The following is a 23,819-nucleotide window of genomic DNA, read 5'->3' as shown; positions in this document are numbered from 1 at the left end:
CATACCATTAGCTTTCCCAATCGCTTTATTTAAATCAAAATTTTATTTTGGCTTAAATACACCGAAGCAAAGAGAGATTCCTGCATTTATATAGCTTCTTGTCACATTATCGAAATGCCTCAAAGTGCTTCACACAATAAGTTTGCTTAAGTATGGACTCATATTCAGACTAATTCAAAAGCACTGGAACCCTAAGGGAAGTGAAAGCTGCCTCTATTAAACATTTTTCTAGCATTCAATGCACTTCAGCAAGGTACGAACTAGTGAGTAAGCACAGCAGTGTAAATAGATAATAGTTATTGATTTTTAACCAATATAAGCGATTGCCTATTATAAACATGGACGATATAATTGGTGGGGACTGCAGTGTGCAGGCTTTATGTAGGCTTGCAATATTTCTGGTGGAATTATCAGATGCAAGCCCAGGCTAAAATGACTGCAGCTTGAACAGCACAATAAAGCACAGGAAATGGGCTTTAACTACAGTGTACAAGGCAATAGTCTCGTACATACAAGATAGAAGGTTTATTAAAACATTAAACTGGTAATGCTTTCTTTCACCAGAATATCCTTTTACTGATTTTTAAAAAGGATTCTAAAGCTTCACTGAATGGTTTTATGGAAACTGTCTCCTTACACAACATGGTAAAGACGGAAAGATAATCTCAGCCCTCTGAACAGTCAAAAGGGCCAATTTTGAAACCCATATTCTCTTTGATGTCAGATTGCATACCAAGCACTCAATGAATACTATATTACTACATAAAGATAACATAATCCCTTCCAATAATAGCTTAAATACAATATTATGAAAAGAACAATAGAATACTAATAGGGAATTATAATACAAAAAATTAATAAAATACCAATAGTGAATTTTGACACAGATTGTTTGGAATCATGTATCAAACACATGTTTGTGTATAATGCTTCCCTAAAAATTTACATTTCCAAGCAACAATGCATAAATTCCTATTTTATCACCATCAGCCTGACTCTACTCTAAATCAAAGGATCAGCCTGCTATTTTTTATTTTCAGATGGATTAAAGCCCGTTGGCCATTTTGAGTTTTAAGAACAACAGAATCCATTTTGACTCGTGTTTTGCCATGACAAGATTTCAATTTTTGTCACAATCGGCCTGGGCTGTGCGCAGATCTTCTTACAAACTGCTGCCCAAATCGAAAGAATACCCCCTCTAAGCTATGATTAACACTACTGAACCTGATTTCAGAGGATACAAGTTCAGAAAATGATCAAATGAGCTAAAACATTGATTTTATTTATTTCTCGCTGAGAAAAATGCCTAGAATACAATACCAACTCAATCATGCTAAAGGAAGCGTTTTCAATGATTGATCAGGATATATGTTAACAGATTAAAAATAGATGCACTAAATTTAGCCAAAGGATCAAGTATGATCAATAATTCAAATTTATGATGAAAAAAAATCAACCAATGATGCTTTGTTTCAAACTTAATGCAGCCATTTAAAGGTGTCTTTCTGGATTTGTGAGCTCAGGTATAAATTTTTAGCATGTGTGACTATAATGCTCTGTGTGCTATTCTGAAGCATCCAACTTACCTACAAACAATCCTAAATTTTACTATGTAACTATAAGCTCTCCATCTTGATATCATTCCAGTGAATCTTCGCTACCCTTTCCATGGCTTTTGTGAGTACAAAATTAACAAATCTCAGACAAGATTTGAAGAGTTTTCCCCAAGCATTTGGTGGATAGGTAAACTTGTTATGACCAAGGCAGGAGTAGTGCACCGTTGGGCGTGGTTGGGGCATCAGCGGTGGCCAATCAGGAGCACACCCCCACCCAGCCAGTCAGAATGCCGCCTACTTTTATCAGACAGCTTTTCTCAGGCCTGGGCCGCCCGCCTGCGAACCGTAAAATCCCTTGGAGGCAGGTAGAGGTGCTTAAGTGGCCATTAGTTGGTCACTTACGGGCCTTGATTGGCGTGGGGTGGGGTGGGGTGGGGTGGGGTGGGGTGGGGGCCATTTCTCAACACCGTTGCCCCATGTAGTATGTGGAGGTGGAAGCAGGTTGGGAAGGGCCCCTCAAGCCTCCCGCTCCATTTTACGCCCCACCGCCACCACCAGCCCACTCCTTTGGGGGGGGGGGGTGTAAAATTCCAGCCTAAATTTTTTTCCGGGTAAGTCCTATAATAATCATAAATCCTGCATTGTCACAACACAACCCCCCCCCCCCCCGCTATGTTTACTTGAAATCATGTGCCTTCCAGTAAAAACTTGTTTACCAGTCAACCTTTTGTTGACCTTCCTTTTAAAAATAACCGCACACAAAGTTCAGCTATCTCCAGATGATTCAATGTCTATGAAATCCTTTTCAGTTTTTAAAATATAGATTCTCAAGTTTTAACAAAAAATATGGAAACCTCATAACAAGATAGATTTTCAACAAAAGCACATTAATCAATACATTCTTTAAAAAAAATCTAGATAAACTTATGAACAAGGTTGAAGGTTACTTGGAAAAGGACAAGTACTAATGAACAAACACCCAATGTAACACCATGGTTCTCATATTGCTAAGTGTTATGTTTTCGCCAGTTTCTGGATATTATTCAGGATGTATCTCAGAACAATGCAGATACGATACCAGTTCAAAATCAACAACAGCTTTATTTACTGTACTTTAAAATATCTCAGCACTTACAAGATTCCAGTACAATGTCTCTATCAGAACACAGTCTCTGTTTTACTAGAACCTTCCAGCCTCTCTTTTGGTTTCAATTTAAAAACACTAGGCTTAAGTAATCAAGCACAGTGAACACTGATCAGTGAACAGACTATTGCAATCAAACCCAGATCAATCAAATCATTGAACACTACACTGAGGTGATGGAGGCATCATTTTTTTTGAAGGGAGCAACCAGCTGGATTATGAATAGCTTTGGTTATGAGGTTCAAGGAATGAAGAAATATGACCAATAATATGGTGACCAGGCAATGCAGGTGGCCATATCAAAAACTTAGGATACTGTGCAAAATCTGAATACAAGGCTCATTATTGGGCCCTCAAAAAATAATAAATTAATGTGTAGGAATACTTGAGAAATTCTCCAGCTACAACTTCAACAACTTCTGTTTATATAGTGTCTATAATGTATAAAACATGCCAAGGCATTTCACAGGAGCGTTGCAAAGCAAAATTTGACATGGAGCCACATAAGGAGATATTAGGGCAGATGACCAACAGGTACAACAGGGCGGCGCAGTGGTTAGCACCGCAGCCTCACAGCTCCAGCGACCCGGGTTCAATTCTGGGTACTGCCTGTGTGGAGTTTGCAAGTTCTCCCTGTGTCTGCGTGGGTTTCCTCCGGGTGCTCCGGTTTCCTCCCACAAGCCAAAGACTTGCAGGTTGATAGGTAAATTGGCCATTAGCAATTGCTCCTAGTATAGGTAGGTGGTAGGGAAATATAGGGACAGGTGGGGATGTGGTAGGAATATGGGATTAGTGTAGGATTAGTATAAATGGGTGGTTGATGGTCGGCACAGACTCGGTGGGCCGAAGGGCCTGTTTCAGTGCTGTATCTCTAAAAAAAAAGGTACCTTTTAAGGATCATCTTAAAGGAGGAAAGAGCGGTGGAGAGGTTTCAGGGGGGAATTCAGAGCTTAGGACCTTGACAGCTGAAGGCACCGCCACCAATGGTGAAGCAATTAAAATCGGCGATGCTCACAAGGCCATATTAGAGGAGCGCAGATTTCTGGGAAGGCTGCGAAGCTGGAGGAGATTACCGAGATAGGGAAGGGCGAGACCATGGAGGGATTTGAAAACAAGTATGAAAATTTTAAAATCGAGGCCTTGCTTTACCCGGAGCCAATGTCGGTCAACGAGCACAGGGGTGATGGGTGAATGGGACTTGGTGTGAGAAGGACACAACCAGCATGGTTTTGGATGACCTTAACTTTACACAGGGTAGAATATGGGAGACCAGCCAGGAGTGCATTGGAATAGTCAAGTTGAGAGATAGGAAAGGCACGGATGAAGGTTTCAGCAGCAGATGAGCTGAGGCAGGGGTAGAGTTGGGTGATGTTACAGAGTTGGAAATAGGTGGTTTGAATTTTTTAAAAATTCTTTCATGGGATGTGGGCATCGCAGGCTAGGCCAGCATTTATTGCCCATCCCTAATTGCCCTTGAACTGAGTGGCTTGCTAGGCCATTTCAAGGGCATGTAAGAGTCAACCGCATTGCTGTGGATCTGGAGTCACATGTAGGCCAGACCAGGTAAGGACAGCAGATTTCCTTCCCGAAAGGACATTAGTGAAGCAGATGGGTTTTTACAACAATCGACAATGGTTTCATGGCCATCATTAGACTAGCTTTAAATTTTTTATTAATTGAATTCAAATTCCACCTTCTGCTGTGGTGGGATTCGAACCCATGTCCCCAGAGCAATACCCTGGGTCTCTGGGTTACTAGTCCAGTGACAATACCAGTACGCCACCACCTCCCCATGATGGCGTGAATATATTGTTGAAAGCTCATCTCAGAGTTAAATATGACAGCAAGGTTGTGAACAGTTTGGTTCAACTTCAGACAGTTGCCAGGAAGAGAGTTAAGAGTTGGAGACTCGGGAACTGGTTTGGAAGGAGCACTGAAAGAGAAACCTCAATTTTGAAACAAAACATGCCAGCTTGTTCTCCATGGCCTATGCCCACTGTCCCTTTCTTTCAAAATGGAAAACCACCCAGAGCAGAACAATCATCCCACAACCCTTTATTGACTGCTGTTGTCCCGGATTCTGGCCTTGTTGCTCCTACCATGTCGTGATCAATCCACCCAAAGCACCAACAATGTATGTACAAGAGCTACCTGACCTCATGTTATGAGGCCTGGGCTGTATTTATCAGCCACCAAGTGTTAGAGCTTTGGCTCTTTTAGTCACATTCTCGCCTCTGAGTCAGAAGGTTGTGGGTTCATTCTCACTCCAGAGACTGACACTCCAGCACAGTGAAGGAGTGCTACATTGTCAAAGGTGCTGTCTTTCAGATGAGATGCTGAACTGAGGCCACATCTCTCCTCATAGGTGGACATAAAATATCCTATGGCACTTCTCGCAGAAGAGCAAGGTAAAACTCCCTGGTGTCCTGATCAATATATATCCCTGAACCAAAACCACAAAAACAGATTATCTGGTCATTATCTCATTACTTTTGTGGGAGCTTGCTGTGTGGAAATTGGCTGCTGAGTTTCCTATATGACAACAGTGACTACACTTCAAAACTACTTCATTGTCTGTCAAGGGCTTTGGGACAGGTTGAGGCCATGAAAGGTGTTACAAAAATGCAAGTCTGTCATTCTTTCGTTCTTCCTGCCTGTTCCCAGCAAGAACACTGGCCACCTAAATCAGGGCCCAGTCCAAACGGGTGGGCATCCCACTGAAACCCAGGGCTGGATTTTCCAATGGGCATCAGGCCCACATGGGGGTTAGGAATCCACTCATGTTGTCAGTGTTCCTGCCAGTGCAACCTTCCAGGAGGGGGCCTCCTAATTGGCCACCTTCGTGCTCGCCATCCTTTTAAGGATGGCAGGTGGGCTCGCGATGCTGCAGGCCCAATCAGTGGGCTGGCAGCAATGTCAGGCTGGCACCCCCACCCAAAGAGGTGGGCGCTGCTGAGGCAGACAAGTGAGCGTGAGGGCGCCTCAACCTGCCTTCATAGAATTCATGAACTAGGAGGCCCGAATCCAGTAGGGACATCAGGATGGAGGGGAAACCCCTCCACAGGACTGTTCATGGGTGGGGCTGCAGCCTTTCATCCCCGTGGCCACGTCATTGGGGCATGAAACTTCCGGCTTCGATGACCCCCTGGCCTACTGCTGGGAGGCCATCTTGATTGAGCTGGCGGCCTGTGCACACACTGGGAGGGCTGCCCGGCTGTCAGTAAAATACCGATGCCAGCTCATAATGGGGCTTTAATTGGACCAATTGGTTGCCTTGCCTTCTTGGATCGTGCAGCTGACCTTCTTCCCAGCCCACCCCAGGAAAGTCTCCCAGAGGTGAGAATGTATCGGGGAGCCATCCCAACACATCTCACTGCAATTTCCCTGGTTCCCCACCTCCAGCTCTGTCTCCACAGGGCTGGAAAAATTCAGTCCTCAGTGTAAGTTCTGTTTTCTAATTTTCATCATGTTACCACCCATTTGATGCTCAAAAATGCTGAGCACAGATACGCCTTGACTCATTCCTTGCTTTGTTTCTGCCACTATCCCAATAACGCTGAAGATTAGACCATAGGAATATCATCTGCTAACATTGAGGAGTGGGACTGGGGACTAGACAAAGGTTTTTACCTCTTCTTTCTTATATTGGGCTGACGTAGCATGTTCAAGTTTCTCTATTTCGTGTTTGGATTTTTTGTCTCCAGCATCGTGGATGATATTCATGTTTTTTAGGGTTGTGAGCTGGATGCTAGTCAAAAGAATCAACACCTCATTTGGTACAATGACATTATGTTGATTCAATAACCCATACTTCTTCTCTACACATTTCTTAAGCAAATGAAAGTACACATTAGATGGCTGGGAAGCACGATGCCTCTGTCGACAAGGGCCGTAGTATTCTCGAACGTCCTGTGTTCTCAATATCAAGTCTGGGTTTGTCGCATCAAGGAGTTTCTTGCTGCATCCGTAACATTTCTTCGGCTTATTGTTCAACATGCTGAGTAAGACAACTTCAAATGTTTTTCCCTGTTTTTCTGAAATATAAAGCAGGACAGGACGTCAATAATGGATTCCTTTAGCAGAGTAGTTCACAGGAGCACAGAGGGGGTTGCAACCACGCACGAAAATAGCTTTGATCACATTTACTCACCTCATTCCCATATCCCTTCAACCCTTTTCCTTTCAACCACCTATTCAATCTAATCTCGAATGCTGACAAAGTTTAAGCCTCAACTACTAACACTGGAAGTGAATTTCGCACCTCATAACTCTATAGAAAGAAGTTTTCTTGCCCTCTGTTGTACATCTCTTACATTTAATTCTGTATCTGTGACCACCTCGACTACGGGAAACAGTTTGCTTCTTTCTATCCTGTTCCATCCCTCCAAATTTTTTTTAAAATTCTAACACATTGCTTCATAATATGAGTTCCTCTAACAAATAAAAAAGATCCAAATTTTCAAGTCTTCCTTCATATTTGTATTTCCTCATACCAGGCAGCATCCTAGTGAATCTGTGCTGTACCCTTTATAAAGCCTTCTATAGTATGGAGCCTAAATGGAGCAATTGTATATTAGTCATAGAGTCATAGAGAGATACAGCACCGAAACAGGCCCTTCGGCCCAACGAGTCCGTGCAGACCATCAACCACCCATTTATACTAATCCTACATTAATCCCATTTCCCTCTCACATCCCCACCTTCCCTCAATTCTCAGACCACCTACCTACACTAGGGGAAATTTACAATGGCCAATTTCCCTATCAACCCACAAGTCTTTGGCATGTGGGAGGAGACCGGAGCACCCGGAGGAAACCCACGCGGTCACAGGGAGAACTTGCAAACTCCGCACAGGCAGTACCCAGAACCAGAATATTGTTTAAGGAACTTTCATAACATGTCCTAATTACTTTCCACAAGTCTAATCTATTTTTGATCTCTTTAGCTACAGTTATGCAGACAGTTTTGTGATGTGAAGTAGTATTATATGCACATCAGTATAAGGGGGAAGTCGATCTCACATTGTTTTAACTCCAACCATCCATTGTCTTTAGAAAATGACCTGGAGTCATTGATCAGGCTCAGACATAAAACATGGGGCCTGATTTTCCTTCCGGGGTCGCGATTCGATCCCACGCTGAGGGGGGTTGGGGAAGCAGTCACAGGCCCTGGTTTTCATTGGGGCAGCCTGTTAATCGGCTGGCGGGTGGGTTGGGGGGCTAATTAATGGAGGCCGGACCAAGTGATCTGGGACCGATTTAAACAGTCCAAGGTAGCCATTACTGTAGCTCTTGTTTTCTCGGTGAATTGCAACAGCAGGCAAGGAAGAGGAAAGGCAGAGGAAGGGCTGCCCCTCGCTTTGCAGATGCTGACCTGGAGGTCCTACTTGAGGCAGTGAGGGAGAGGAGGGAGGTCCACTTTCCAGAGGGTAGCAGGAGAAGGCCACCCTCCCAAATCAAGCAGGCACGGATCGAGTTTGCTGAGACCATTAGCAGGTGAATTGTGGTGAGGAGGAACTGGGTCCAGTGCCAGAAAAGGTTCAATGACCTTCTTCACTTTGACAATGTGAGTGTAATGCCAGACCCTCATGACAGGCCTCTAGGGACATACCAGCTGAGGAGCCTGAGGGTACCCGCTGTTCCTGAACCTTGGAGGAATGTGTGCTCTGGGTACTTACTGATGCCTCAGCAAGGATCAGGGCCCTAGCATTGTTGAGGACTTGCCAGCACTGATACATGCAGACCTGATTGGAGACACCGGCAGTAGTGTCAGAGGAGGAGAGTAAGCAGGGAAACGGTGCAGACATGATTGATGTATTCCCAAAAAAGCAAGGAGTGACTTCAGAAGACAGCAGATAGGTGATTAGTTAGTGAGTATTAGGTCTTTTTCTAAAACCAGAGCAATGATTTAAACCAGAACTGGAAAACTGTAAAATACTGTATTAAATTTATAGCTTAGCTTGCTAAACTAATTAATAACATTTCATTCGGGGTGAGTATAACAGTAAGGGAATTAATAAAGAGTATTAGCACAGAGCAGGTCTAGAGGCGTTTACTAAAATTAATAGTTTATACAAGGTAATAACTGGATTCTAAAAGAGGGAACAGATTTTTTTAGTTCATGCGTGGGCAGCTGAGACCTGTTCCTTGTAATTCCTGCGGGAACTTCAGGAAACTTCATGTGTCTTGGGGGAACCACATGTGTAGGAAGTGTCTCCAACTGCTTCAGCTGGAGCTCGGAGTTTCCGAGCTTGAGAGGCACTTGGAGTCACCGAGGAGCATCAGGGAGGATGAGAGTTTCCTGGATCATACATTCTAGGAGGAGGTCTTCCCACAGGCAGTGGAGTTCAGAATAGTAGATGGGTGACCATCCAGAAGAAGCATGAGTCTTCAGGGTGTGTGCCACTTTCAAACCATTACTCAGCTTTGGAGACTGCTGGGATTGACAACACCATGAATATGTGCAGTCAAGACCATGGCATCAATGGGCAAGCGACTACAGCCGTTGTCAGAGATTCCATAGTTAGGGGGACAGACAGGCATTTCTGTAACTGGCTTCGTGAGTCCCGCATGGTGCGTTGCCTCCCTGTTGCCGGGGTAAAGGACATCACAGAGAGGGTGCAGAATATTCTTCAGGGGGAGGGGAGGTTTTTTTAATTCTTTCATGGGATGTGGACGTCATTGGCTAGGCCAGCATTTATTACCCATCCCTATTTGCCCTTGAGAAACTGAGTGGCTTGCCATTTCAGAGTTAACCACATTGCTGAGTCTGGAGTCACACGTAGGTCAGACCAGGTAAGGACGGCAGATTTCCTTCCCAAAAGGACATTAGTGAACCAAATGGGTTTTTACAACAATCGACAATGGTTTCATGGTCACCATTAGACTAGCTTTTTAATTCCAGATTTATTCATTGAATTCAAACTTCCATGTCCCCAGAGCATTAGCTTGGGTTTCCAGATTACTAGTCCAGTGACATTACCACTACACCACCGCATCCCCGGCAGTGAGCTAGATGTTGTGGTACTCGACAGTACCAATGATATAGAGAGAGCAGGTATTGGGGTCCTACGGTCAGATTTTCAGGAGCTAGGGAGGAAATTATAAAGTAGGACCTCGAAGGTTGTAATCTCTGGATTACTCCCTGTACCACAAGTGAGCGAGGGTAGAAATGGGAAGATAGGAAGGATCAGTATATGGCTTGAGGCATGGTGCAGGAGGGAGGGCTTCAGGTTCTTGGGACATTGGGACCAGTTCTGGGGCAGGAGGCACCAATTCGAAAGGGATGGGTTGCACCATTGTGCTCACAGGGAGGTTCACTAGTGTGATTGGGGAGGATTTAAACTAAATTGGCAGGGAGATGGGCACCAACATATAGAAGTAGAAAAGAGGCTTAGGGTGGATAATGGAATGAGAGCGTTGGATAGTACAAGAGAAGGAAGTACTACCATATTAGATAGGAGCAGACTAAGAAGCACTACAAGGAATACAAGGACAGGTTTAGAATACATGTTTGGAAATGCACAAGTGGTGAATAAGGTTGGTGAGCTATAAGCACAAATAGCAATGAGGGAATATGATATAGTGGCAATAAAAGAAATGTGCTAAAATTGGTGAGGACTGGGTGCTTAGTATTCAAGGATACAAAGTGTTCAGAAAAGATAGGGTAAGAAAAAGGGAAGGTGGAGTGGCAGTACTGATTAGAGAAGACATTGTAGTGTTGGAAAGAGAGGATGTCTTTGAAGGGGCAAAGACAGAATCCATTTGGCTTGAGTTGAGAAGCCAAAGGGGTATGATAGCGCTACTGGGAGTATACTATGGCCCCCAAATAGTGAAAGAGAGGTGGAGGAGCAAATCTGCAGGGAAATCACAGAGACGTGCAAGAATTATAGAGTGATGATATTGGGAGACTTTAATCACCCAAATATTGGAATAATATTAGAGTAAAGGGAAGGAAGGAGTAAGAATTTCTGAACATATTCAGGAGAACTTCCTTGATGAGTGTGTTCTCAGCCCCACTAGGAAGGAGACATTGCTGGATCTGGTGCTGGGGAATGAGGTGGACCAAGTGGGCCAAGTGCCTGTGAGAGATCACTGTTTCATAAGGTTTAGCTTAGTTATGGAGAAGAGAACGGAACAATTTAAAATAGTGCTTCTAAAATGGAAGACGGCTAACTTCAATGGGATGAGGAGGGGATCTAGCCAGAGTAAAATGGAACCAAAGATTCACAGGAAAAACTATAATGGAACAATGGGTGATCTTTAAGGAGAAGATGTTTCAGGTACAGGTTAGGTGCATTCCAACAAGGGTGAAAGGTAGGGGAACCAAAGCCAGGGCTCCTTGGATGACAAGGGAGACAGAGAATATGATAGAACAAAAAAGAGTAATTTCAATCCCAGAGAAGCTAAAAACCTTACACTTTTAAAAAGTAAGCTTACCTGGCCTTTCAGTTTTCGGTACTATCAGCTTACGTTTTGCTTCGTGCTTCCTTTTGGAGCTCTTATTGGTCACTGGTATATCTATAACAAAGCAAAATATCTTCTAAATTTACTTGTAGTTAATGATGCACACAACAGGATGGAGGATTTTCAATACTACAATGGCAATTGCTTTTTAACAAGGTTTTCATGCTACTTAAATAAAAGCAAAATACTGCGGATGCTGGTAACCTGAAATAAAAACAGAAAGTGTTAGAAATACTCAGCAGGTCAGGCAGCATCTGTGGAGAGTGAAACAGAGTTAACGTTTCAGGTCTGTGACCTTTCATCAGAACTGGCAAAGGTTAGAAATGTAATAGATTTTGCACAAGTGAAAGGGGGGAGGAGGGTGTGGGGAGGAAACAAAAGGGAAGGGCTGTGATAGGGCATAGGGTGGAAGCGATTAAATGACAAAGATGTCATGGAACAAAACGCAAACGAAATCGAAGGCAGGCAAAAAATAGGCGGCCCGCACACCCGGGCTGCATGCCAAAAGCAGAGATGCACAGATTTCTAAATACAAATGACATAAGGGGATATGGGGATAGTGTGGGAAAAAGGCATTGAAATGGATGATCAGCCATGATCATATTGAATGGCAGGGCAGGCTCGATGGGCTGAATGGCCTACTCCTATTCCTATGTTCTTATGTTCCTCTGTCCTACTCACTTCTGCAATACATACTTGATCAACAGCTCCTTATAAAATTAGAAATGTTTACAACAAAGATCTAGATTTAGATGAAGAAGGCTCTGCAGCCCATTTGATCCTTTCTTTCAGAGCACCAACCCTAATGTCTTCCCATTGCAGCATCCAGGAGTGTGCCTAAGGCTCCTTCTAGGGATACATGTATCTAAGGATACAACTTGCACCCCCATTAATATAACATACAGTCTTTTGAATCACAAAACATTTATTCACAGAGATTCCCAATAATAATTCCCAACTTATAAAGATATAGATAGATATATTTCTTAATTCCAAAGGGATTAAGGGATATGGGGAGAAAGCGGGAACAGGGCACTGAATTAGACGATCAGTCATGATCTTTTTTGAATGGCGGAGCAGGCCCAAAGGGCCGAATGGCCTTGTCCTGCTCCTATTTTCTATGTTTCTATATCCCTCCCCCACTCCTGGAAACATAATCTGAATCTACTTGGTTCTCTTTAGTGTATAGTCCTGATGAGCTTGTAAAGATTGACAACAAATAGCTTAAGAGTGTGACCAACGTACTGATTTACCTAGGTAATAAAGCAGTTTGAAAGAAGGCTATGTAAACAGAATCAAGCTGAATAGATGTTGAGTTATTTATTATCCTTATATATGTGAGCTACCTTTAAAAGCATCAGTTTCAGGATTAAGAAACTCCCATAAATCAGAGCTGATTTTCGCCTTATTTAGAACATCAATGAGGTTCCTTATTGTCGGATTATGTTTTTCTTGTTTTTTCCAACCCATTAATATTTCCAATGCTCTGTCTTTGGGGCCTGTCTTATCCAATTCCATTTGCCGTATAACATTCTTACTCATTCCCAGGCCTTCTGTTGCTAGGTTCTTCCACCAATGGCCTAGGTTTTTAGCTAAACTTTTGAGCTGTTGGGTTGTCACGTTGCTATCCATATCTGAAACAGAACAAGCATCAATTAATCAAATGCTTGAATAAGTTACAGAAACAAGATGATATCAACTAAAATGGTCATTGGCTGTCCCTGCGGATATCGACGCAAGGACCATTACAGACTCAACGGTTAACATTTTGATAAAGAACATCTTGCTCACTATCTGCAAAATACAGTTAACTCATTGCCACGCTGAACTATATTACATCCAATATGTTTACATTTATAATTGCCCATGAGGAGTGACTGTTTGATAGTGAGTTCTGCTTGAACCGCAAAGCATTGACTTCCTGATATTGATGTTGTTGCTATGACTGCAATGGATACAGACAGCACTCTGGATTAAAATCAATACTATATTATACTTGTGTAGTGGAGCTGATTAATTGCCAGACTTATTCCCATGAACTTCCTGCCTTCAGCTGCCCAAAGGAAAACAGTGCTATCATTGCCAAAGATGTGTTTTATTGATATACAGAAACAGAAATAATAAACTAGTAAATTCAATACAGAAAAATTTAGAAATCAGATGAAGCAGGCAGAAATCTGATTACTTTGGGACCTCTTGGGAACTCCTTGCAACTCCAATTTGAAACCCTGCACCATGCAGAGGACCAATGCACCACCAAGTGTAGCACTACACTGTAAAGATGACTTGGTCCCCAAGTTATCTGTGCTAACCTAACAATTGAGGCAGCACAGTGGCGCAGTGGTTAGCACCGCAGCCTCACAGCTCCAGCGACCCGGGTTCAATTCTGGGTACTGCCTGTGTGGAGTTTGCAAGTTCTCCCTGTGTCTGTGTGGGTTTCCTCCGGGTGCTCCGGTTTCCTCCCACAGCCAAAAGACTTGCAGATTGATAGGTAAATTGGCCATTATAAATTGCTCCTAGTATAGGTAGGTGGTAGGGGAATATAGGGACAGGTGAGGATGTGGTAGGAATATGGGATTAGTGTAGAATTAGTATAAATGGGTGGTTAATGGTCGGCACAGACTCGGTGGGCCGAAGGGCCTGTTTCAGTGCTGTATCTCTAAATATAAAAAATTGTCCACGCTGTCTGTGGGAAAGGAGGAGCACAATCAGTCAGCATTGTTAGTTCTAATTTCTTTCTGTCTGCTTCCTATGGTTATTTGTGTGTAAAAGTTCTAAGGAAGTGTTCCTCAGTGTTTCTAAGTTGGATTTCCTTGGCAAATATTGGAGGAAGGAAATTTAAAGTGGGATAGGGCACTTGGAACAGTTTGACTTGGGAAAGGGCCAATTTCAGTGGGTGAGAATGGATCTGGTGCAGGTAAATTGGAAACAATGATTGGCAGGCAAAACTATAAAGCAACAATTGGCTGCTTTAAGGAGGAGATAGTTTGAATACAGTCGCAATGCATTACCATGAGGTGGAAAGGGAGAACAAACAAAGCCCGTGCTCCCTGGATGGCGAAAGAGATAGAGAGTAGGATGAAGCAGAAAAAGAGTGCATATAACAGATGTCAGGTAGATAGTACAAGTGAAAACAAGGCTGAATATAGAAAGTTCAGAGGGAAAGTGAAAAAAAAACTAAAAAGGTAAGCAAAGATAGCGTATAAGGAGAGACTGGCAGCTAACATAAAAGGGAGTCCAAAAGTCTTCTATAGGCATATAAATAGTAAAAGAGTGGTTAAAGGAAAGGTGAGACTGATTAGGGACCAAAAAGGGGATTTATGTATGGAGGCAGAGGGCATGGCTGAGGTACTAAATGAGTACTTTGCATCTGTCTTTACCAAGGAAAAAGATGCTGCCAAAGTCATAGCGAAAGATAAAGTAATTGAGACGCTGGATGGGCTACAAAGTGATAAAGAGGATGTATTAGAAAGGCAGAAATAAAAGCAAAAAATGCTGGAAATACTCAGCAGGTCTGGCAGCATCTGTGGAGAGAGAAACAGAGTTAACGTTTCAGGTCAGTGACCCTTCATCAGAACTGGCAATGGTTAGAAATGTAATAGGTTTTAAGCAAATAAAGCAGGGGTGGGGCAAAAGATAAGAAAAGGAAAGGTGTTGATAGGGCCAAGGGTCACAGAGAATAATTGACCAGAAGGTCATGGACCAAAGGCAAAGGGTTAATGGTGTGGTGAAAGACAAAGCGTTAGTGTAGAGGGGGTATTAAATGGCGAAAGAATCTTCCTTTTTCCTCAACCCAGGATTTCCCCTCCCACTGTGGCTGACAGGGCCCTAAACTGTGTCTGGCCCATTTCCCACGCCTCTGCTCTCACCCTTTCCCCTCCCTCCCAGAACCACGACAGGGTTCCCCTTGTCCTCATTTTCCACCCCACCAGCCTTCACATCCAAAGGATCATCCTCCGCCATTTCCGTCAAGTTCAGCATGATGCCACTACCAAATGCTACTTCCCCTCCCCTCCCCTGTCAGCATTCCAAAGGGACCATTCCCACCACGACACCCTGGTCCACTCCTCCATTACCCCTGACACCTCGTCCCCTTCCCATGGCACTTCCCATGCAATCACAAGAAGTGTAATACCTGCCCCTTTACCTCCTCTCTCCTCAGTCCTCACTATCCAAGGCCCCAAACACTCCTTTCAGGTGAAGCAGCGATTTACTTGTACATCTTTCAATGTAGTATACTGTATTCACTGCTCACAATGTGGTCTCCTCTACATTGGGCAGACCAAACGCAGGTTGGGTGACCACTTTGTGGAACACCTTCACTCAGTCTGAAAACATGACCCTGAGCTTCCTGTTGTTTGCCATTTCAACACACTCCCCTGCTCTCATGCCTACACCTCTGTTCTGGGCTTGCTGCAATGTTCCAGTGAACATCAACGCAAGCTTGAGGAACAGCATCTCATTTACCGATTAGGCACACTACAGCCTGCCGAACTGAACATTGAGTTCAATAATTTCAGAGCATGATGGGCCCCCCTTTTTTATTTTTTATTTTATTTTTTATTTTTATTTTATTTTAGTTTCATCATTCATTTTTTTACCATGTGCCTGCCCACTTTTTTCATGTTTGTGCTTTTGGCCAGGGCTGTTCATTATTTCGTCATTTAACACCCTCTCTGCACTAACGCCTTGTCTTTCACCACACCATTAACACACCCTTTGCCTTTGCTCCATCACCTTTTAGTTAGTTATTCTCTGTGATCCTCTGCCCTATCAACACCTTCCCTTTTGTTATTTTTTGCCCCACCCCCGCTTTATTTGCTTAAAACCTATTACATTTCTAACCTTTGCCAGTTCTGATGAAAGGTCACTGACCTGAAATGTTAACTCTGCTTCTCTCTCCACAGATGCTGCCAGACCTGCTGAGTACTTCCAGCATTTTTTGTTTTTATTTCAGATTTCCAGCATCTGCAGTATTTTGCTTTTATATTAGAAAGGCTGGCTGTACTTAAAGTTGATAAGTCACCAGGACCAGATAAGATACATCCAAGGATGCTGAGTGAAATAATGATGGAAATTGAGGAAGCACTGGCCATAATCTTCCAATCCTCCTTAGACACAGGGGAGGTGCCAGAGAACTGGAGAATTGCAAATGTTACACCCTTGTTCAAAAAGGGTGTAAGGATAAACCCAGCAACTACAGGCCACTCAGTTTAACCTTGTTGTGGGAAAGCTTTTACAAACGATAATCTGGGACAAAATTAACAGTCAATTGGACAAGTGTGGATTAATTAAGGAAAGCCAGCATAGATTTGTTAAAGGCAAATCATGTTTAACTAACTCGATGAAGTTTTTTGATGAGGTAACAAAGGGGGTTAATAAGGGTAATGCGTGTGATGTGATGTACATAGACTTCCAAAAGACATTTGACAAAGTGCCACATAACAGGCTGGTCAACGAGCACAAAGCATACGGAATAAAAGAGACAGTGGCTGCATCGATACAACGTTGGCTGAGTGACAGGAAACAGAGAGTAGTGGTTTTTCAGAATGAAGGATGTTACACAATGGTGTTTCCCAGGGGTCAGTATTCGGACCACTGCTTTTCTTGATCTATATTAATGACCTAGACTTGAGTGTGCAGAGCACAATTTCAAAATTTGCTGATGACACAAAGCTTGGAAATATTATGAACTGTGAGGAGGACAGTGATAAACTTCAAGAGAACATAGAGAGGATGGTGGAATGGGCGGACAGGTGGCAGATGAAGTTTACTGCAGAGAAGTGTGACGTGATATATTTTGGTCGGAAGAAAGAGGAGAGGCAATATAAAATAAAGGATGCAATTCTAAAAGGGGTGCAGGAGCAGAGGGACCTAGGGGTGTATGTGCACAAATCGTTGAAGGTGGTAGAGGAGGTTGAGAAAGTTGTTAATAAGGCAAATGGGGTCCAGAGCTTTATCAGTCGAGGTATAGAGTACAAAAGCAAGGAGGTTATGGTGAACGTTTATAAAAACACTGGTTTGGCCTCAACTGAAGTATTGTGTCCAATTCTGGGCACCACACTTTGGGAAATATGTGAAGGCTTTATAGAGGGTACAGAAAAGATTTATGAGAATGGTTTCGGTGAATGCTTATTCACTGAATTCCTTCAAGTGGGAGCTGAACCTGCTTCTGGCTGCAGCAGAGATCACCTCGTACAAAATGTAGGTGCCATGTAACATTAATCAGGGCCAGAGTGGTCTCTAGACTCGTTTTGATCGTCTAAGGGGGTTGCAGAGGGATTTTTCACAGTTTGTATTAAGGTTTATATCTGTTTCCTTTTTGGCCTCTCCTAGGATATTGCATGACTTCCGGAGAATGTTGTGATGCACAAGCTGAATTTACCAGTAGGTCTTTTCCTGACTGTTTTTTCTTGTATGTGCGTATGTTCCATCATTTTTGATGTTGAGGCTTCCTGACCAAAGTCTATTTGTCCTGTGAAAAGAATAAAAACATTTGTGTATTGGAGAGGCTCTTGCAAAATTGATAATGAGCATTGTTTTGCACCACATATTGTTTACAAAGTACATTTTGGGGTCAGTGTCTAATGGTAGATATACAGGATATTGGATGGAAAATCATGTAGGGCAAAGTCCCAAGGCCCAGTGTTTACTTCCATTGTATAAGATTCATGCCAGGATTGCTACTGGATAATATCTATCCGAAGAACTGCAAGACAAGTCTTTATACTAGGCTTTTCCCTTGTGTAAGAAAGCCATCACTTGCTAAAAATATTGTCCTAATCAGGCAGTGTTCAGGATGTACCTGCAGTGTACAGATGCCTGTACTCAACTTGCCCCAATGGTAGCACTCTTGCATCTCAGCCATGGATTGAAACCCTACTTCAAGACTTGAGCACATAAGTTTGAAACTTTTGACTGAGTGCTGCACACATAGATGGTACACATTGCTGCCACTGTGCATTGGTGGTGGAGGGAGTGAATGTTGAAGGTGATGGATCGGGTACCAATTAAGCGGTCTGCTTTGTCCTGGATGGTATTGAGCTTCTTGAGTGTTGTTGGAGCTGCACCTATCCAGGCGAATGGAGAATATCCCACCACACTCCTGACTTGTGCTTTGGGGAGTCAGAGGTGAGTTACTCGCCGCTGACCTGCTCTTGTAGCCACGGTATTTATATGGCTACCCCAGTTCAATTTTTGGTCAATGGTAACCCCCAGGATCTTGATAGTGGGGGATTCAACGATGGTAATGCCATCGAATGTCAAGGGGAGATGGTTAGATTCTCTCTTGTTGGAGATGGTCATTGCCAGGCACTTGTGTGGCATGAATGTTACTTGCCACTTATCAGCCCAACCCTGGATGTTGTCCAGGTCTTGCTGCATACGGACATGGGCTGCTTCAGTATCTGAGGAGTCGTGAATGGTGCTGAACATTGTGCAAACATCAGCGAACGTCCCCACTTCTGACCTCATGGTTGAAGGAAGGTCATTGATGAAGCTGCTGAAGATGGTTGGGCCTAGGACACTACCCTGAGGAACTCCTGCAGTGATGTCCTGGAGCTGAGATGATTGACCTCCAACAACCACCACCATCTTCCTTTGCGCTAGGTATGACTCCAACCAGCGGAGAGTTTTCCCCCTGATTCTCATTGACTCCAGTTTTGCTAGGACTCCTTGACGCCATACTCATTCGTGTTCTCTAGTTTTGGTCTCCCACACAAGTGGAAACATCTTCCGTATATCGACCCTATCAAATCCTTTCATAATTATAAAGATCTCTATAAGGTCACCCCTAATTATCATATTTTCCCTTTTCTTTAAAAAGTATCATCCTTGCAAATCTGTTTTGCATTAATCCAGGCCTGAGTGATCTCCTAGACAAGTTTCGATCGTCTAAGGGGGTGGGATAGAAATTTTCCAGGATTTTTTTATTTTCCCTAATTGGCCAAGGATTATCTCTATTTTTTGGCCCTCCAAAAGAAGAAAGGATTGCATTTATAGAATGGCCTCTTTCTGTGCTGCATCATTCTATGACTCTAAGATTTATATAGCGCCTCAGGATGTCCTCATGAGATTTAAAACCAATGGAGTACTTTTGAAGTGTCGGGAAAAATGACAAGGTCCCACAACTACAATGTGATAATGACCAAGTCATCTGCAGCAGGATACATCCTCGTGAGTGGTGAGTATTCCATTACACTCCTGGCTTGAGCCTTGTAGATGGTGGTGATGACTTGAAAGGTCAAGAAGTAAAACAATAGTCATAGCGTATCCAGCCCCTCCGCTGCTCCTGTAGTTAGAGTGTTGGCATGCCTGATCCAGTTCAGCTTCTGGTCAACGGTGACCAGCCCCCAGCCTTCCACCTCCACACCTCCCCACCCTCAACATCACAAGTTGCTAATGATCATTAAAACTAGAGGGAGATGATTGTGCTTTTGCTTGTTCTAGTTCAAGTGGGACAACTGTTACCTGCTACTTATTGTGAACTAGGTCTTGCTGTAGGCTGCAATGGGCTACTTTAATGACGAAGGAGTTGTGAATGGAGCTGTACACTCTGGCATCATCAGTAAACAACGTCACTCCTGACATTATGATCAATATCATTATGATCATACTGTTCCCTTTGGAGGAGGGGGTGGAGAACCAGAGGACATAGATTTAAGGTGATTGGCAAAAGAACCAAAGGTGACTTGAGAAAGCATTTTTTCACGCAGCGAGTGGTTAGGATATGGAATTAAAGCCTGGCTACCCAACCTGAACCCGACCAAACCTGACTACATGTGTCAGGTTCGGGTCATGTCGGGTCTGTATTCTGCGTCCAGCATTCGGGGTCGGGTCGGGCTGGACTGCACTGTTTTGTTTCGTATTGTTTTCGTTTTAATCTACGATTTTTATCTGTTTCAGTAGTATGTTTGTTATTTTCGGGTCGTGTCGGGCATTTAAAAAAATTAAAGGACTCAGGCCCAGGTCGGGTTCGGGTTGGCTGTTGTCAGTTCGGGCCCGGGTCGGGTTTTAGTTTTATACCCGAGCCAGGCTTTATCTGGAATGCATAGCCTGAGAGTGTGGTGGAGACAGATTCAATTGCGGCTTTCAAAAGGGAATTGGATATGCACCTGAAGGGAAATAATTGCGGGGTTACAGAGAAAGGGCAGGGAAGTGGGACTAGCTAAATTGCTGTTACAGAGATCCAGCACGGACTCGATGGGCCGAATGGCCTTCTTCTGCATGGTAATCATTCCATAATTCTATGAAGCAAAGATCATAGATGAAGCAGCTGAAGATGGTTGCACTGAGAACACCCCTTCATCCCAGGAATCAGCCGAGTGAACCTTCTCTGAACTGCTTCCAATGCAAGTACATCCTTGCTTAAGTAAGGAGACAAAAGCTGGATGCAGTACTCAAGGTGCGGACTCACCAACACCCTGTACAGTTGTAGAAAGACTTCCCTACTTTTATACTCCATCCCCCTTGCAATAATGCCAACATTCCATTTGCCTTCCTAATTCCTTGCTCCACCTGCAAGTTAACTTTTTGTGATTCATGTACAATGACACTCAGATCCCTCTGTACCTCAGTATTCTGTAACCTCTCTCCATTTAAATAATATTCTGCTTTTCTATTCTTCCCACCAAATTGGACAACCTCACATATTCCCACATTTTTGCCACTCACTTAACCTATCTATATCTCTTCGCAGACACTTTGTGTCCTCCTCACAACATGCTTTCTTACCTATTTTTGTATCATCCACAAATTTAGCTACAATTCACTAAGTCCCTTCATCCAAGTCATTAATATAGATTCTAAATAGTTGAGGCTCCAGCACTGATTCCTGTGGCACTCCACTAGTTCCAGTTTGTCAACCTGAAAATGCCCCATTTATCCCAACCCTCTGTTTCCTGTTAGCCAATCCTTTATCCATGCTAATGTATTACCCTCAGCAACTTTTATGTGGCACCTTATCAAATGCCTTTTGCAAATCCAAATACAGTACATCTACTGCTTCCCCTTTAGCCACCCTGCTTGTTACATCCGCAAAAAAACACTAATAAATTTGTCAAACACAATTTCCCTTTCATAAAACATGTTGACTCTGCCTAAATATATTTTGATTTTAAAAGTGCCCTGTTATTTCATACGAACATATGAATTAGGAGCAGAAGTAGGCTATTTGGTCCCTCGAGCCTGCTCTGTCATTCAATAAGATCATGGCTGATCTGTTTGTGTCTCGAATTCCACACTCCCATCTACCCAGATAGCCTTTGATTCCCTTGCCAGCAACGATCTATCTACCCCGCCTTAAAAATATTCAATGACCCCGCCTCCACCACCTTCTGAGGCAGGGAGTTCCAAAGTCTGAGAAAAAAAAATTCTCCTCATCTCTGTCCTAAAAGGGTGACCCCTAATTTTAAAACAATGCCCCCTAGTTCAGTTCTTAATAATAGATTCTGGCATTTTTCCTAGTACTGATGTAAGGCTAACTGGTTTTCTCTCTCCCTCCTTCCATGAATAGCATGATTACATTTGCTACCTTCCAATCCACAGGGACCATTTGATAATCTAGGGAATTTTGGAAGATCAGAATCAAAGAATTCACTATTTCTGCAGCCACCTCTTTTAAAATCCTAGGGTGTAGGTCATCAGGCCTAGGTGATTTGTCAGCTTTTTGTCTGAGTACATTTTCTTTACTAATATTAATTACTTTAAGTTCCTCATTCTCATTAGACCCATGGTTCTCCACAATTTTGGGTATGTCCTTTGTGTCTTCTACAATGAAGACAGATACAAAATATTTGTTTACCGTCTGCCATTTTCTTATTCCCTATTATAATATCTCCTGTCTCTGCCTCTGCGGGACCCATGTTGACTTTACTAATCTCTTACTTTACAAACTGTTTTTACATTTCTTGCTCATTTAATGTTATTTTCTCCCTCTTTATCAATTCCTTAGCCATCCTTTGCTGATTTTTAAAACCCATCCAATCTTCAGGCTTACTACTCTTTTTGGCAACATTGTAAGCCTCTTTTTTAACTCTAATACTATCCTGAACTTCTCGAGATAGACATAGTTCTCCAGTGGAGTTTTTCATTTCTCACTGGAATTGTGAATTATTTTTTTAAGTATTTGTCACCATCTATCTTTTAATCTAATTTCCCAAACTATGTCAGCCAATTTGACCCTCAAACCTCCAAAATAGGCTTTGTTTAAATTTAAGAGCCTAGTTTTGGAGCACAGCACTAACTTAATATGAAAATCTATCATATTATGGTCACTGTTCTGCACTATCCTTTTCTATAAAATTAGTAATTAACCCTGTCTCATTACACAATAGCTCTAAAATAGCCTGTTCGCTAGTTGATTCCTCAACATGTTGGGTGAGATTTCGTCGCAGCAGTGGAGGTCCCATCATTGGTGTGGTTTCTGGGTGGCTAGCTGCTCGGGCTAGAGGCGGGACTTCCCCCATGATATTGTCAAGAGGAGGCAAATAAGAGTCAGCAGGCTGGGGAGGCGGCCAATTAAGAACAGCGGGCAGACCTTCCACACTGCCTGCCCAATCAGAGTTTTGCCCACTCTATGTTTCTTTGCAACTGCTTACTCCCATCCACACACCTTACTGTACCTAACTTTTTGCCACCTGCAAGTTTGGATATACAACTCAATCCAAAATATGACTTGGCACATCCCACCAACTAGAGAATGAAACCTATGTCCCTACTTTGTCTCCTACACATCAACCAATTCCCAAGCTATAGGATACCTCCAAATTGATTTGCTCCCATTTGGTGTTGTGATAACTCGCCTGAGACACCACAACCATCTTCCTTTCCAACTGCTATGATTACATCCCATGCAGGTTTTACCCTTTGATTCCAATTAACTTCAGTTATGCTAGAATTCCATGCTGACAGATAGAGTCAAATGTTGATTTCACGTTGAGGACAGCTACTATCACCACTTCAATATCATGGAATAAAAGGGACAGTGGCAGCATGGATACATAGTTGGCTAAGTGATGGGAAACAGAGACTCGTGGTGAACAGTTGTTTTTTGGGCTGGAGGATCTTATACACTGGTGATCCCCATGGGACCACTGGTTTTCTTGATATATGTTAATGACTTAGACTTGGATGTACAGACTATCTTTTGCAGACAACATAAAACTTGGAAGTTTAGTGAACTGTGAGAAAGATAGTGATAGACTTCAAGAAGACATAGACAGTCTGGCAAAATGGGCAGACACGTGGCAGATGAAATTTAACACAGAAAAATGCAACATGATGCATTTTGGTAGGAAGAACGAGGAGAGGCAATACAAACAAAAAAAGGTAACATTTTAAACAGGTCAGAGGGACGTGGGGGTACATGTGCAAAAATCATTGAAGGTGGCAGGCAAGTTGAGAAAATGGTTAAAAAAAAGCAAACGGAATCCTGAGCTTTATAAATAGCGGCATAGAGTACAAAAGCAAGGAAGTCATGATAAAGTTATGAACACTGGTTCGACCTCAACTGGAGCATTGTATCCAATTCTGGGCACCACACTTTAGGAAGGACGTGAAGGCATAATAGAGGGTGCAGGAAAAAGTTACCAGAATGGTTCCAGGGATGAGGAACTTCAGTTATATGGATAAGTTGGAGAAGCTGGGATTGTTCTC

At 43.0% G+C, this 23,819-nt stretch overlaps 1 protein-coding gene across 6 annotated transcripts in view; it reads right to left on the bottom strand.

The window, feature by feature from the left end:
* Positions 1 to 2,685: 2,685 nt before the first annotated feature.
* LOC137380261 (uncharacterized) overlaps positions 2,686 to 23,819 on the bottom strand; it is a 75,531-nt gene continuing 54,397 nt past the window's right edge. For all 6 annotated transcript variants that reach the window (XM_068052137.1, XM_068052140.1, XM_068052135.1 and 3 more), the window contains 4 exons: positions 17,551 to 17,640; positions 12,512 to 12,799; positions 11,139 to 11,219; positions 2,686 to 6,734 (listed from right to left, as the gene is read on the bottom strand). In XM_068052137.1, coding sequence (XP_067908238.1) covers positions 6,313 to 6,734; positions 11,139 to 11,219; positions 12,512 to 12,799; positions 17,551 to 17,640 — 881 coding nt within the window. In that variant the 3' untranslated portion in view covers positions 2,686 to 6,312. The remainder of the gene's footprint in view (positions 6,735 to 11,138; positions 11,220 to 12,511; positions 12,800 to 17,550; positions 17,641 to 23,819) is intronic.

Source organism: Heterodontus francisci, chromosome 19 (assembly GCF_036365525.1).
Source record: "Heterodontus francisci isolate sHetFra1 chromosome 19, sHetFra1.hap1, whole genome shotgun sequence".
NCBI lineage: Eukaryota > Metazoa > Chordata > Chondrichthyes > Heterodontiformes > Heterodontidae > Heterodontus > Heterodontus francisci.
Note: the sequence above shows the minus strand (reverse complement) of the source record. Positions and strands in the feature narration are given on the sequence as shown.